Below are 16,011 nucleotides of genomic sequence, written 5' to 3'. Positions count from 1 at the left end.
ACTTTACACTCCTCCACTGTACCCGATGAAAACCTTTACTGTAGTGTACAATAGTCCAGAGGTGTGACTAAGAAAAGGTGAGAATATACATCTCTTTGCAGTGTGATAACTCCATAACCCATCACCTCATGAGTAGGTTAATCTTTCTTTGTTCAAATTGTGTGGGTGGAGCAGTACTTTGTGTTTGTCAAGAATGAGTGATGCATGTCATACTGAGAATGGATAGAGGCTATGAAGCTCTTAGCTTTTTTTCCATCATCTTTTTGAAGAGAAATATAGCTTCCAACACTTTGCACATTAATTTAATCTCAGATGTTGATTGCGTAAGATACATAGGAACCATCCATCCATTTATCCATCCTCCCATCTTTTAACTGCTTATCATGGCCAAATACATAGGAAGCAGCAAAGCCAATTTAGTAAACAGCTTGGAAACTCTAAATCTCAAGAAATGTATTTTATTTTTTAAATTATGACTGTGTGTGATGCTTGCATTTTGTTATTATTATTTTTTTCTGCTTATTCTGATCGGGGGCAGGGGTGACAAGGGGTGACCATGGGCCCCCTAGTAAATATGTGTCCACCTCAATTACCACCCATCACCAAAAAATTTAAACGAAATATGGAACGTTTAAATGCCCAGCTGGATTGTGAGATTAATCCAACCCCCCCGCGCTGGATCAGGAGATAATTAACCCCGTTCCTCCCATCAGCAAAATAATGCCCCATTGCCCCCCCCCCCCAGTAAAATCATTAGGTCTACTCTGGCCACCGCATTGTACCTGGGTCTGCCTACGCTCTTGATTCTGATACTGTACTCTCCTATGGTACAACTATGCACTTTTAGGTCCACTTGTATCTATACATTTCTCATATTGCAAGATTGTACATATCTGCCTGCTGGTAAACTGGCATTTCTTTCACAGTCTACCCCAGTCTTATGCCCTTTGTTGCCTGGCAAAGATGTACAGAAGATATACTTGATAAAGAGAAGATCAATGTTATACGGTATTTACATATATGTATATCAATATACTATGTATATTGCATATGTATAGTTACTAAGAAAGATAAACAATTTAATATTAGATGTTGAATTCGTTATTATTCATCAATTCATATGAGTATGACACAGAGGCAAAGTGCAAGGTGTGTAAACAGCATAAACGGAAGGTTAAAAACAAGGCAGATGGCAAAGTGTATCGTCGGTGTTTGTTCAAACTGACAAGACAGGACGTTGGCCCCTTTCCCACAGTCCTCTGGGGCAGAGTTCATACGCCAATGACAAATGTAATCCATGTGTGAAAAATAACAATAATGTTACTTGTATTGTGTGTTTGCTTAACATTCACAACATAAATAACATTGTAATAAATATATTAACTTTAAGAAGACTTATTTAAATAGAATTGCTTATTTACTCACAGTAAATAAATGAATATCATCATGACATATTATACCACTATCAAGTGTCGTTAAGATTTTTTTTAAGTAATATTGCCTTTTTGGGCTTGTTTTGTTTATAAATACCCCCGAAAAAATGTTACAGCATGGTTAAACATTTCGACAACATATTCCTACATTACATTCGACTCAGCCACAGGGAATTTAATTTTCCTAATTTTGTGGTAAAGATTAGCACAATTGTGGCTAACCAGATAACAAATTGTTATATGGCATATTTTAAATGTTATACACTCATTATTAATTGATTAAAAAGCATGAATAGTTCAAAGTCTTAATTCCTTCTGTCGAAATACTTTGGGCAATTCCAGAACTATATAAATCTAGCCTTGCCCTTTACCACGAATGTAAAGTTGTCAGCACACAGTCTCTAGACTTCAGGTCAGTACCAGAGAGTTCTACAAGAAAATGTCAGCCCATTCTTCTGTGAGATGAAGCACACCTGGCATGCAGAAGCGATGCCCAAAACAGTTTAGCCAGTCTACATGAATAAAACAGAACATGGGAAGTTCTATTTCAGGTTGGCCTCCTCAAAGTCTATGACTAAAGTGCATTGAGCTGTTAGGGCTACACCAATTCATGCCTGCTATTTCAAAAATGTCACAGAGTTGAAGCAGTTCTGTGTGGGGAGTGGGTAAAATTCCACATGAATCCTGTTCCTCTGGACAAAAGAAAGATACAGTATGAATTAAATTCATGTTGTGCCGATTATTAAAGTAACAAGTACAAAAATAGCACTGGTAGTAACTGGGGAATAAACTTTCCCATCTTAATATCTACAGGTTTCCACTAATTCCATATAATAAATGTAAAATATACAGTTAATTTCAACCTGATTCTGCAATATACATTGTGTTCTTGTGCCAGCCATAGATGCAAAATTCCATTCGGAGCTTCCTTCTATATGACTTTTCTGACATTGATAAAATTTAGCTTCCATTCCAATCTAGTGAAATTTGCAGAGAAAAAAAAAACAACTGACAATGAAGGCACATGATGATCATAATCGGAGAAAAATCTATTTTAACTGATCCACTCTAATGAGTCCTGCCTCTGCTCTATGGATGTGGAGTTTGCATGGTCTTTCCTTGTTGTGTTGGTACTTTGGTTTCCAAAGTGATGCAGTAAGATAAAAGGTGTCTCTAAACGTCCCATAGAGTGTTATTGCATATGTATATATGTGGCCCTTGCATAGATCACCACAGCCTTGTGTGCTGTGTTATCTGCTATAGGCTCCCTGGTCTCCCATGACTTTAACCAGGAAAAATGATTGGAAGGTGGATGAATATTACTAATAGCTATTATTATACATGACATGGTGATGGGACATGTCACCGAAAGCTAACACAAAATCCCCACAGACAGGCAGGCTGTGGGGGCGGCATGGTGGTGCAGTGGTTAGCACAGTTGCATCTCACCTCTGGGACGAGTGTTTAAATCTGGCATATGTGTGTGGAGTTTTGCATGTTCTCCCCATGTTGTACTGGGATTTCCCCCAGTACTGCCCCCGCCCCAGTCTAAAAACATTCAGAGGTTAATTGCGATCGTGTGTGTGTGTGTGCATGCCTTGCAATGGGTTGGTGCCCCATCCTTGGTTGTTCCCTGCCTTGTGCCCATAGCCTCTAGGATAGGCTCTGGACCCCCTGCAGCCCTGAATACGATAAATGGTTCCAGAAGATGGATGGATGGACAGACAGGTTGACTGAATTTTTAAATTCAGCCTTCCATTTTACAGTATTTACAGTAAATGTATTAGAGAGGCTCTGCACTCACGGCATTATGTAACACAGAGAAGGACAGCTGTATTGAGGTCTGTGTGTTGTGGAATGGCAGGGTGTGGGTAGGGATAAGCGCAGCAACACGAACTATAATAACGAAAAAGAGAGGAGCTGTTTGGCTGTGAAAAGAAAAGCACTGGGTAGGTGACGGTGTTTCACTGATGAAATAGAACATGAGTAGGTCTTATGATGTAGGTCTTATGATGTAGGTATTATGATGTAGGTCTTATGATGTCACTACCATGATTTTTTTTAATGCAGTAATCTATTAAAGACCAAATTGGATAATTTGATCAATTTTATGTTCCTTAATTGTGAAGTTTATTTTAAAAATACTTTGACAACAATTAGCCAAATCTGTACATAGTGACATAAGTGATGGCAATAACAGTGCTATAACAATAACGATGCTAAAAATAAATAAATAAATACAATTTTGAATTAGGTGCAATGGGTAGTCTTTTATGTTGCAAACATTTTTAAGGACTCTGGCCCATCTATTATGAGAAGGGCGCAAAATAATTAACCTAATTTAACTATTTTTGAAATGATTGCTGAATCGCATTTTTCTTTTTCGTTTTCCACACTGTACTCAGTGTTAATTATATCATCGGCAGTGGAGAGCGCTCTATGGCAAATGATAAGTTCTGCAAAGCTGGTTTCTCTGCCTTGGGAGTCCGAGGTTTTGGCACCTGGCAGAAGCCCTTTTGTCTAAGCGTTAGAGTGTTTGTGACACTTGGCCCAGTTTCCTGGTGCTGCTCGGATGCGAACATCTCACAGCTATTATCTCAGCCATGCTGGCAACAAGAGTGAGCTTTAGCAAGGTGCCAACTAAAAAAGAAGGCAGAAGGAATAACAAGGAAAAAAAGGTTGAAACATGCATTTTTTTTATTTTTTGCATATTCAAAGAATGTGTGTACTGCATGACGCACACACACACACACGTACTGAATTTTAAAATCACTAACAGGTGAAGTGAATGACATTGATTATCTCATTGGAATGGCACATATCAAGGGTCTCATTATATATAAGGGAAGGGAACAGTTAGTTTTTGAAGTTGACGTGCTGGAAGCAGGAAGAATTTGCTTGCATAAGGATCTGAGCGATTTTGACAAGGCCCAAATTGTGATGGCTAGACGACTGGGTCAGAGCACCTCCAAAATGGTCTGGTGGGGTGTTTCTGGTATTCAGCTGACGGCACCTACCGAAAGTGGCCCAAGGAAGGCTAATCAGTGGATCGCTGATGGGGTCATGGGCACCTAAGGGTCATTGATGACTAGCCCGTCTGGTCTGATCCCACAGGAGAGTGACTGTAGAACAAATTGCTAAAATAATGCTGGTTATTATAAAAAGCTGTCAGAACACACAATGCATTGTAGCTTGCTGCGTATGGGACTGCGTGTCCACAGACCAGTCAGACTGCCCATGCTAACTCTTGTCCACTGTCGAAAGTGCCCACAATATAAGTATGGGCTGAACCACATTTTTTTTCACTTTTTACTTTAATATTATCAATAGAAGTGTTCCACCTTGTTTGTACATCTTGTTTTAAGCGTTTTTGAGGCATTTACAGTTAGCAGTTCAATCATCCAAGATAGTACACGCAAGTGGTGAATGCTTAAAATGCCCCACAATTTTTTCCCAATGGCAACAGTGTCACTTAAACTTTGTTGCCATATCGGACCCTCATCTATCAAAAGCTGTAGCGAGTGCGCAAAACAGCCCAAGCTAGCAACTCCGAATCATCTATTGTTTTTTCATTTTACTCGCATTGTCCCGCACAATTGCGTGCATTTTGTTTAGTGGGGTTTTCCACTAAACGCTACTTCCACCTCTCAGAGCTTTCTCTTTACATAGATTGCAAATCACTGTGTTACTACTTGTTATTAAAAGCATAAAATACTTCCAGATCGTTACCCACTTATCTGATGCTTCTACGTTACTCCTATTACAAAGTTTATCCATATGATGTCACATGGTCGCAGCAGCTGGAAGTCACTGCACTCGCACCCACTGAGTGGCATAAAACTGAGTGGCAGCACTAGCATTCAGCTTGAATGCCACAAAAACACATCTAAAATGGGAAAGAGCTGTCATGCAATAGATTATACAAATCCATTTAACACGAAAACTAAATAAGTAAATATTGGAAATGGATCGGTCACATATGGCTGATACCCGATCCATCTGAAAGGTATTGCTCAGTGCTGTTACCGATCCCGAATATCGGATCGGTACATCTCTGCCACAATGGGTATGTGAGCCTCAGAACTGGGCCATGTAGCAATGGGCGAAGGTGGCCTGGTCCTGTGACTCACTTTTTCTGTTACATCATGTGGGCAGCCAGGTGCGCGAGCATCGCTAACCCGCCCGGGAAAGAGATGGAACTAGGATGTGTTATGGGAAGAAGACAAACCAGCAGAGGCAGTGTGATGCTCTGGGCAGTGTTCTGCTGGGAAACCTTCAGTCCTGCCATTCATGTGGATGTTACATTTACACGTTCAATCTACCCACATATTGTTGTAGACCAAGTACACCGTTTCATGGCAACTGCAAAAGATGTTCAGGAATGGTCTAAGGAACATGAAAAGGAGTTCAAGGTGTTGACTTGGCCTCCAAAATCCCCAGAACTCAATTTGTAGGAGCATCTGTGGGATGTGCTGGACAAAGTCTGAGCCATGGAGGACCCACCTTGCAAATTTACAGGACACAACAGATCTGCTCCTAACGTCTTGGTGCCAGATACCTCAGGGCACCTTCAGTGGTCTTGTGGAGATCAGGACTTGATGGGTCAGAGCTGATTTGGCGCCACGAGGGGGACCTGCACAATATTAGGCAGGTGGTTTTAATGTTATGGCTGATTATTTTAATATTTTTCCTGTGGTATGAATGGAATACAGCTTAGAATTTTTACTGATTTTCATAATTTAAACAGATAGGGTAGTTCACTTCTTAGGAATGCATTGATTATTGTTAACAATGTTGCCTAAGTGCCATATATTGTTAATCAAGATAACATATGTAGCAGAAGCAGCATTACTGGTACATTTATCTAATTTACTTGGGGAACTAGGGGACACTATATCTAATTGCCATGCTAGCAGTGTTCAGCTTGTACACGGGTACATAGGACTTCAGCAATAACATAGATTTACAATAATTCACGCTGTCTCACATGTCCTTACACTACACTCTGTCGCAGTCGTCTCATTTGTACCCAGCAGGGAGCAAAATGCGCCGTATGCATTTGAAGGAAGAAATTACTCTGTCAGTATGCAACATATGCCAGTCACTGCATTCTGAAACTAATGAAAGGCAATTTACAGCACATTTACATGCACATTCATGTTCGTTTTGATCAAAATGACAACTGAAAAAATATACAGCATTGAATTACAGGATATATTGCACCAATGTACTATGAATATCTGTGTGTCTTTTGTTCTCTGTTGTTCTCTGACAGAAGGTACACATCGATTCAATAAAAATTTGAATGAGTTTCATTATTACAATGACTTGTATGTTTAATTTAACAGACGTGGCTTGTTTTCAGTTGTAAGTAAAGTGATTACAGAGCACAAATATGCATGGGGAAAGCAATGAGCTCACTTAAGTGCACTCTAATGCATGACAACAATGGTCAAGAAGTCAAGTATCAAAAATCTGGCAAGGCACACTGATAGGGGGGTGATAAGGGGCATACACCATGCAGCATCCTTAAAATGTATCCGAAAATAGATGCTAAACAAACCACATATCCAGAAAACACAGAGTCAAAGTACCGGTCATGTCACTCTTCATGTCATTCTCATGTCGTCCTTTTTTTCACCTGCCAAATTGACAATGATCCAGGTAATAATAATGGAAACAACAATTGCTGCTTTCCAATGATGACAGACCTAGATCATAGAAAGAAATATATTGCTTTGTTCTTGAGAACACCCTTGGAATATAGGCTGTTAACCATACATCAAGCAACCAAGGATTTTCACTACAAGCAGTCCCCTGACACGTCAGACTGCAAGCTACAATAACAAACCCTATAAAGAGAATAGTGTTACAAGCAGCGAGGCTGTTTCCCAGTGCAGGGGCTGTCGTCTTTGTTCTGTGGCTTTCTGGCTACTGCGCTATATCTAAAGCAAGGCATGGTGAAGCCCATCTTTATGTAAATCACTCTCCTCCTAATATCAGTCCACACTGGTATCGCCATGATTATATAGATATTCTTGTAGATTTCAAAACATCTATAATATATTTGTAGTTGCACTTCTTAATATAAAAAGGATTGAATACAAGAACTAAACAGAGCACATCCTGGTGTCAGCCAGTCTAAATTTACACAGACTAGTGTATCTATTTAGGCCTATTTATAAAATACGTAAATCATGTATCACTTAGATTTAACAAATGTTTGCCTTTCATTTATTTGCTGTGGACGGTAATAAAGCAGGTTGCCTAAAATCCTACAAGGCTACTAGTTTTTGACATAAAAACATGAAGTGTGTCGACTTAATTAAAGACCTATCATAATTGTATTTATACTCAGGTCCTTTTTTGATCAAATATTGTGTTTTTGTTGAACAACATACGTGAAATGTATGCAAATACACGCAAAATCTGTGAAACGCAAATACGTTATATACATACAGTATATGCACTATATATAGAAATTGCAACAGCTGTCATCTATTGTCTTATTCTAATGTCCCTCTGGCAATGTGAGTCACATGCAATGTATATTTTTATAGGCTAAAGCAGCCTATGCACATCATCAAAAACTTTAAGGAGACATGGAAAGAATGTGTTCATCCATAGAGTGAGAAATGTCACCATTTATTTCTACACAGTATAGGGAGCATTGGGGATGGATCAGGAGGCGGTGTGACGGGAATGCTGTTTAGTCAATGTCAAGCACTTGGAGCATCAGCCAGGAAGTAGACAGCATAAAGTCTCATTGTATGTGTGGATAATGTTGCTGGAGCCTCCCGCCTCCTATTGCCAATGCGCCAGCATGCTCCTGTGAGGCTCCCGCCATGCCTGAAAGAGACTCTTGTCTGAGGATGTGATACCAAGTTGGCATTAGCCACGGATAGCTGCTCCACCTGGTGTGTGCTGAACAGAACATGCTAATGTGTCTTAGCAAACATGCTCCTTGCAGCTATCAGTGACTCTTATTCTCACGTTAATGCTACTCTGTTCCTTTAGTTTCTCTGCCAGTCAGGACCAAACTGGACACGTACTGGTTTAGGGGAATATGGAACGCATCTGGGTACTTTATATTTGTTTCTAGGTGGTTACAATTACAGCACATATCAGCTCATATTCTGCACAGTATATTCTGCCAGCTCCTCCACACAGTAAATCATAAACATACAGCATTCAGACAGGGTCAAGGGGCTCATTTACTGGGCGGCCAAGCACTAAATGGCTAAGACGCCTGATACAAGAAATTTTGTGATGTGATTATTGCTGGCATATGTGGCAGCTCCAGCATCTTAGATCCCATCTCCTTGGGCATTTCACTGGCTACAGTGTCTAGAGTTTACAGATAATGGCGTGATTAACATAAACACCAGTCAATGGCTTTTCTGGGGCTGTAAAGACCTTGCTGATTATAGAAGTCAAAGGAGTGTGGCCAAACTTGTTAAAGCTTACAGTAAGGGGACAAATTCAAAATGATAATAATAATAATAATAATAATAACAATAATAATACAATAGGTCAGTTTAACAGCAGTACAGAATGGCTTCTGTGAAGGAGGCAAACGCAAGTTCTACCTCATACTAGCCATCTATACCTTTTAAAGTAGCCACTCAGTGTATTTGGTGTTGGTTCAATTTTAGTAATACTGTAAATAATAATGGTGAACAACTACACAAGCGCTTGTGGAAGACGATGATGTGCATGACGTTCATAGTACAATCATGATCCTTTACATTAACACATATTTAGACAGCTATTCCTGCACCAACTTGTCAATGAATGTGTATATTATTTGATGTTTTGGTGCCATATATGGTAGTTTTGCTCTTTAAATATCTGCATAGATATCGTGCATTACATTCAGACTGTTCCATAGGCAACAAAACATGTTTTTGATTAGTTTTGTGTAATTTAGCTGTGTAAGATAAATATGTTTTTTCGGTGCAGATAGCCCTACTCAGATACTGGAAATTCTTCAATTTGGATATTGAAAGGAAGTGGACACATTTTTTAATATATTAAGATTGAACATATTATTTGTTGAGCTGTCTTTAGATAAAATAAGTTTTAAGAAAAGCATGGTGTTGGTCACTGAAAGAATTTTCAGGTGACTGAGACGTTTTACAGCTTGCTAATTAACTTCATTAATTTCTTTTTAATTGAGATTTCTACTACTTGAGTCAAAGTTAGTAATTCATTAAAAACATATTATTTGGAGGGGCTGGTGGAGTGGTGCTGTGGTCAACACTGTTACCTGGGACCCGGGTTCGAGTCTCCGCCATGGCTCCATGTGTGTGGAGTTTGCATGTTCTCCCCGTGTCATCGTGGGGTTTCCTCCAGGTACTTTGGTCCCCCCACAGTACAAAAACATGCTCAGGTGAGTAGGAGTTACCAAACTGCCCGTAGGTGTGAATGGTGTGTGTGCCCTGCGATGGGTTCACACCCCACCCTGGTTTTTTTTGCTGTGTTGCACCCAGAGCTTCCAGGATAGGCTCTGAACCCCGTGACCCTAAGTATGACAAGTGGGTACAGAAAATGGATGGACGGATGAATATTATTTGGAGATTTACGTCAATGATCTCACCATGACTGGAATTCCTTTCTATTATCATGCACTTGAGGACTACAAATAGCTTAGAGGACCCATAGATACTTTGTAACCAAAGCATTTTTGTTTTAGTCAGGGTCTTTACACCAGTGGAGATTATGTCATTCAGTATTCTGCAGGCATCTCCCAGTGAGGGTTGTTTAAGCTGACTGGAGGAAGTGCATCCAATGATATCTGTAGTAGAGCATTATGTAATAATAATAATAATAATAATAATAATAATAATAATAATAATAATAATAATACATATAGTATAATGGCATATGGTTCCATGCATTGCCCATAACATACCTATAATATACCACACATTGAAGCCACATCATATTTTATAATTACAGATTTATAATGTTATGTTATATAATTATAAAACTCAGATTTTTCAGGTTAACACATTAATAAATCACTGTAATTTCTGTTAAATGTAGTGATCAGAAAACAAGTGTTATATCTTAGCTGAAAAAAGCACACATGGCAGATATTCTATTTTTAAATGTTGTAAAGCTAAAATATGCATTTAGTTTTTCTAATTTATTTATTCATTTATATATTTATTTTAAATTGCCTGCAGTAGCTTCTACAAGCATTAAGGAGTCTCTAAATTGCATGTGATTGCATCATCCTTGCCAGCAACCCCCCTGGAAAAAGGGGAAAGGAGGGAAATATTTGTATGAGGCAAACATTGTTGTATCAAGTAATCTTTTTAACTGCTTAGATTGATTAAATTTCACATAATTCTATAAGAAAAATGCTGCATGATAGCGTTATGTAATGAAACAATATTTTTAATATGATTTTAAACTTATTTCTTCATTTACTATGCTTTACAAATTTGACAAATGTTTATTTTTAGTTATACGGCTTGCCAATTTATTATGTTTAAAAGTTTTTTTTCTATTAATAATACTCATAACCTAGCCCATATAACAATGGAAAACAGATATCTGCATTAGTGCTATAACCGTGGGTAGTTTGACAAGACTAGACCGGGACAATGGTGAAAAATAGGGATTCTCTGAATATCCACATCATTGATCATTCATGGAAGGTGCAACACACCACACAGACGTCAGCCAGATCAGACAACGTGAGCAGTCAGAGATTGAAAGCTGATGCAGATTCCAGTGTGCAAAACATGCTTTGAAAACAAACACCAATGGTTTTGAAAAACTAGAGTTCAGTGGCTGAGATAAGACATAATGTGCATCAGTCAGAAGCATCCAGAATAGCTCACAAACCTAACCTCTTTGAAAAGGTTGTATGAAGAAAGTCATTATTTAAAAAAGAACCCCCCCCCCCCCACTATGCTGACCAGGATAAGTGAAGATGGATGTAAGATGGATGGATTTCATTTTGCAATCAACTCATGATAGCATCCTACAAACAGCTACGCCAACACAGCCAGCAATGGGGGTAGCTCTGGGGAAGCTTTTGTTCAGACTGGAAAGCTTGTTGAAAATTAAGTAAAAAAGGAAAGTACAGATAAATAGCTGGGGCAAAAAGAGAGAGAATTTACCTTTCAGAAAGACATGACTGGAACTGTGTTACTAGGTCTTAAAAAAGCAAAGTTCTTTGAGCTGCGATACAAAGTAACTACGCTGTAACTACGGTGAGACTGAAACTGAGAAAAAGGGCTTCAGATTTGTCTGACTGTCAACCCATATGTGTAGTAAGTAGGTAAATGATTGTGCTTTCTTCAAAATCAACCTGAGCTGAACTTTGAATTTCGAGACTAAGAGACCTGAATTCAGTCATAATAGTTTTGTTTTTTAAAAATGCAATGCTGGTGCTTTGCCTCCTTTATGGCTGTGAGTCTCCAGCAAAAGGCCTCACTTAAGGCAGAGGGCGACCATGAAAACTCACTAACTGCACAAGTGTCATAATAACAATAATAATAATACCACCTCAGTTCTTATACATTTCACATTTTATTTGTCTGTGGGAGAAATTTACACAAAACTGGAATGTTAAATTTAAATTTACTAAAAAGCCCTAATTGTAGATTGCTGAAGTCTTGATATATAGCTAGACAGTACTGCACCCAGTAAGCACGATTCACTACAGAGTAGGTGCTGAGACCACTTCTCTCTAGTTTTCTCAAAAGGTGAAGATAGATATATATTGCAAATAATTGTCAAAGCTATTTTTGTTTGTATAAAACCTGTCCATCTGTCTATGAAATATTTATGATGAATGCTACTTGTAGTGTAGCAAAGACTGTACACTACTTTCTCATAAAAAAAATCTATAGTCAGTCATCACACATATTACAGTCTGTGCAAGACTGGGTTTCCGAATGTTTGGGGACATTCTACCTACTTTTGAACAGTGCTGAAATATAGTTGTTGGAGGCTGAGTAGCACAGCATGTTATCTCCCTTGGTGGTTTTTTAAGGAGACCATTAATAGCGTCAGAGAACATTAGCCAGGAAATACTAAAATAACTGGATATGAATGAATAACTGACTGCTTTTTTTTTTTAATACTGCTGTGTGTGTGTGTGTGTGCGTGCGTGTGTGTGTGTGTGTATATATATGCGCTATGGTGAAATGTTTTTTTAAACCTTGCATATAATAAAAAATGTGTTTCATTTTATGCTGAATTCAGAAAAAAATCTGTAATTTATATTATCTATGTATGGCTTTTCGAAAACAATAAATACTGTCAAAAAATGTTTTAGTATTAGAACATATCCACTATAACCAAAATGATGAAATATTTAAAGACAGGGGGTAAACAATACAATGGAAATACTTAAAAATGTATTGATATCAAGGTTTTAATAATGACTAGGGCCCCCCTTGCCCTTCAGAAAATCTTCAATCCTTCTTTGAATGCTGTAATGCAGTACTCTGCATATTTGGATTTTGGACCAATATTCAGAAAGAAAAGCCTCAAAAAAAGCCTGAAATTTACATTCTATTCTGCACTACAGAACTTCCCATAAATGTTCAGTGATGTTTAGATGGGCAGGGCACAGAAGGTATTTGGCTTCCTTCTGGTGCTTATGAAACCACTAGTGAACTTATTTACAGTATGTATGGGGGCATTATCATCTTGGAATGGCAACATCATGAGGGAACAGCTTTTGCACCATAAAATAGCCTAATGTTACATGGCTGTAATACAACTGAGCAGTGATTGGACCAAATGACTCCCCCAAGATGGCCGACCATACCATCAAATGTTGCTGGTTGAAGGCATCCTTTGGCTTTTTCCAAGTGTATACACTTCAGCTTGTAGAAAAAAAGCATGAATGATGACTCATCTTACCATATAACTTTGTTTTCAATTGCTCAGGGGCCCAGGTTTTTGTGTTCCATAGTCCAGGTTATGCATTTGGTCTTGGATGTAGGCAGTTTTTGTACAGACTTGTCATAAATTTTAGCTTTGTCAAGCTCACAGTGTACAGAGTTTTTCTGAGCCTGGGTCACAGAGGTGCTGATTCAGGTTTATGGTAATTTTTGAAGCTGTACTTCTATGGTGTTTAGCGGTTATCCTGTTAAATGCCAGTGAACCTCGACTTCTGGGCACTGTCCTTCTTTGCCACTGCAGTTTGTTTCTGGTTGGCAAATTCTTTAATCATTTTTAAGGTTGTTTCTCATCACTGACTAAATAAAGTCGTAGTTTTTGTGATTGATTTATGTGCAATTCGGGCACTCCTTGGAACCAGAATTGTCCCCAGCCAGGTTATATCATTCTGCTGATTATCAGACCTTCTTCAACCTGACACATACTGTGAATTGGCTTTCAAGCCAATTTCAAGCTTTTAAAAGTCACCATTGTCGCTGAACTTGTCTTGTGCTATACCTTTACTTACTTCAAAGTTAAATTTATTTTTCATTTGGTACTTGTGTTATTTTGTTCACCCCCTGTTCTCTTCACAGTAGTAAAGTATGTAATAACAAAACCTCACCTTGCATACTTGTTAAAATTAAGAGAAATGTATTGAATGTCATAGTCTCTCAAACTTGCAGAGACAACCATATCTTAAAATATGACTACTTCTTTTGCAGAACCGGGGCCAGCATCCAGACGCGTCATTTCCTTCAATCCAACCCACATGTCCACATAAGGTGAGTCATTATTAAAAACAATGTACGAAAAATATAATAGTAAATAATTAAACTGGTCTTCGAAAAAAAAAGGGAATCTTCCAGAGGGAAGAGTTTTGCATTAATTGCCTATTCAGTTTCAAATCATGAATGGTTGTGTGTGTTTTATTTAAGATTGTTTTTAGCTTTATAACTATATGCTTTAAAATCCTCGGAAATAATATGATATCATTGATCAAAAACGCAAGTAGTACGTTTTGGGTTCTCAAGCGGCAGATTTTCTTCACCAATACTTTGCACATGCACAATTTGTATGAGACAGCAAAAGCAAGGGTACCGGTCTTGTCGCCATTGACGTCTGGTGGAAGCTACCTAGCTACTTAACGGTTCAAAACAAAAAAAAAGGCAAGGTGCCGCAGGTGAGGCTCGAGGACATGGAGGAAAAATGATCTCATGTTGCCATATCAGCTTCATCTGCAGGGTCAGGTTGGTGAAGAAGAGCTTGTTCGCTAGCTAGCTATTGTAGCTCTGGACTTCTCAGATGTTTTGAAACAAGGCTCACCATTTATGAAAAAAGTATTTTTCTGAATGTAAAATATCATAAGAGTAATTCCAAAATTCACCTTACCAATTCCTAAGACACACCAGCATGTGGCGGCACAGTTCGAGAAACACTGGCCTAGTTAGTAGGGATGCGCTCAAATATGTATACGAATACATTATTCAGAAATACACAAATAATGCATTGTAAACAGATATTTTTTTCTACCCGATGTTTCGTGCTATCGTTTGGAAAAAATCAGCTTCATAGCTGACATGTCTAAGTTTCTTTAAATTGATTTATATCATTGTGGATGGTCACTAGATATATATTCTGTTTGAATCAAAGGACTTTGGTTTTACTAACTAGCCATTTCATTTACTACCAATTTAAAATTGATCGCCATACTCTCAATTCGACCAACCAAGCTAGCGCACAACAGGCAGGGCTGAGAGCTGACCTTTCCTGGCTATCACTCTGGTAACTCACATGGAGAGGGAGAAGGTGTCATAGGGGCTTTCTTACCGTAGGAACTTTTTCTGGGACCAGTAAATTTTGTCATGTTTTTTGTGTAATACTGCTGGTGCCGGTGAAACTTTCCAGCACATATTAGCAGGATAGCGTTACACCATTTTTTATCCTGTCAAGATGAAAGATCAATCTGCCAGCCAGATTTAAGAATGAAATATAAAGATGTCAGTGGTTGTATAAATAAAATATAAATAAAAGACTGTGTCCTGTGTTAATTGCGATTGATCTCTCCAATAACTAACAAATAACAAAACAAATTGTTCATTCTCCAGGGTTTCAAATTGTGTGAAGTTTACCTACGACACACATAAGCGGCCAGGACCTGTCGAGACAGCCTAGGAACCAGTAACCAGTAACCAGGGACCAAGTTCCAGAACTTCGGTGCGAAAATGCATAGTGTCATTTGCAGATTGCTTTCAAACCCCTCTACAAATTCAAACCCCTAAACCTACAGTATATGCACTCAGTTGTCAGTCGTAGGTGTACATGTCAATTGCTTCCAGTAAGAAAAAAAAATAAAATAAATGTTGTAATAACTAGCAAACCTAGGCATAGGAGAGAAGTGAAGCAATATGGCTCTTGATGAAGCAGCCCTTTTAACTGCAGTACTTCAAAGTGCCAGACACACAAGAACAAGCACCCTCTCTGACGGTGTATAACAGGGAAACGCAGGGAGGTTGGACACTGGTTAGTAAGGCGCACACACACAGCAGGTAATTTACACGATGGCTAAAGACATGAGAGGATCAGCCCAGGTCCACATATGACAGGGTAAGGGCACACACAACAATCGGGAACACAAGTACTTACAATTATACATGGGGGCTATTTA

The 16,011-nt window shown here is 38.6% G+C and overlaps 1 protein-coding gene across 5 annotated transcripts in view; it reads left to right on the top strand.

Annotated features, from left to right (window-relative positions):
* The window catches only part of pcdh11 (protocadherin 11), a 183,302-nt gene that overhangs the window by 74,984 nt on the left and 92,307 nt on the right, over positions 1 to 16,011 (top strand). For all 5 annotated transcript variants that reach the window (XR_011993594.1, XM_023795006.2, XM_023795016.2 and 2 more), the window contains one exon: positions 14,069 to 14,128. Coding sequence is in view for 4 of the 5 variants with exons in the window: in XM_023795006.2 (XP_023650774.1) it covers positions 14,069 to 14,128 (60 nt within the window). In the remaining variant the exon portion in view is untranslated. The remainder of the gene's footprint in view (positions 1 to 14,068; positions 14,129 to 16,011) is intronic.

Source organism: Paramormyrops kingsleyae, chromosome 10 (assembly GCF_048594095.1).
Source record: "Paramormyrops kingsleyae isolate MSU_618 chromosome 10, PKINGS_0.4, whole genome shotgun sequence".
Lineage (NCBI taxonomy): Eukaryota > Metazoa > Chordata > Actinopteri > Osteoglossiformes > Mormyridae > Paramormyrops > Paramormyrops kingsleyae.
The sequence above is the reverse complement of the archived record's forward strand: the minus strand, read 5'-3'. Positions and strand labels throughout refer to the sequence as shown.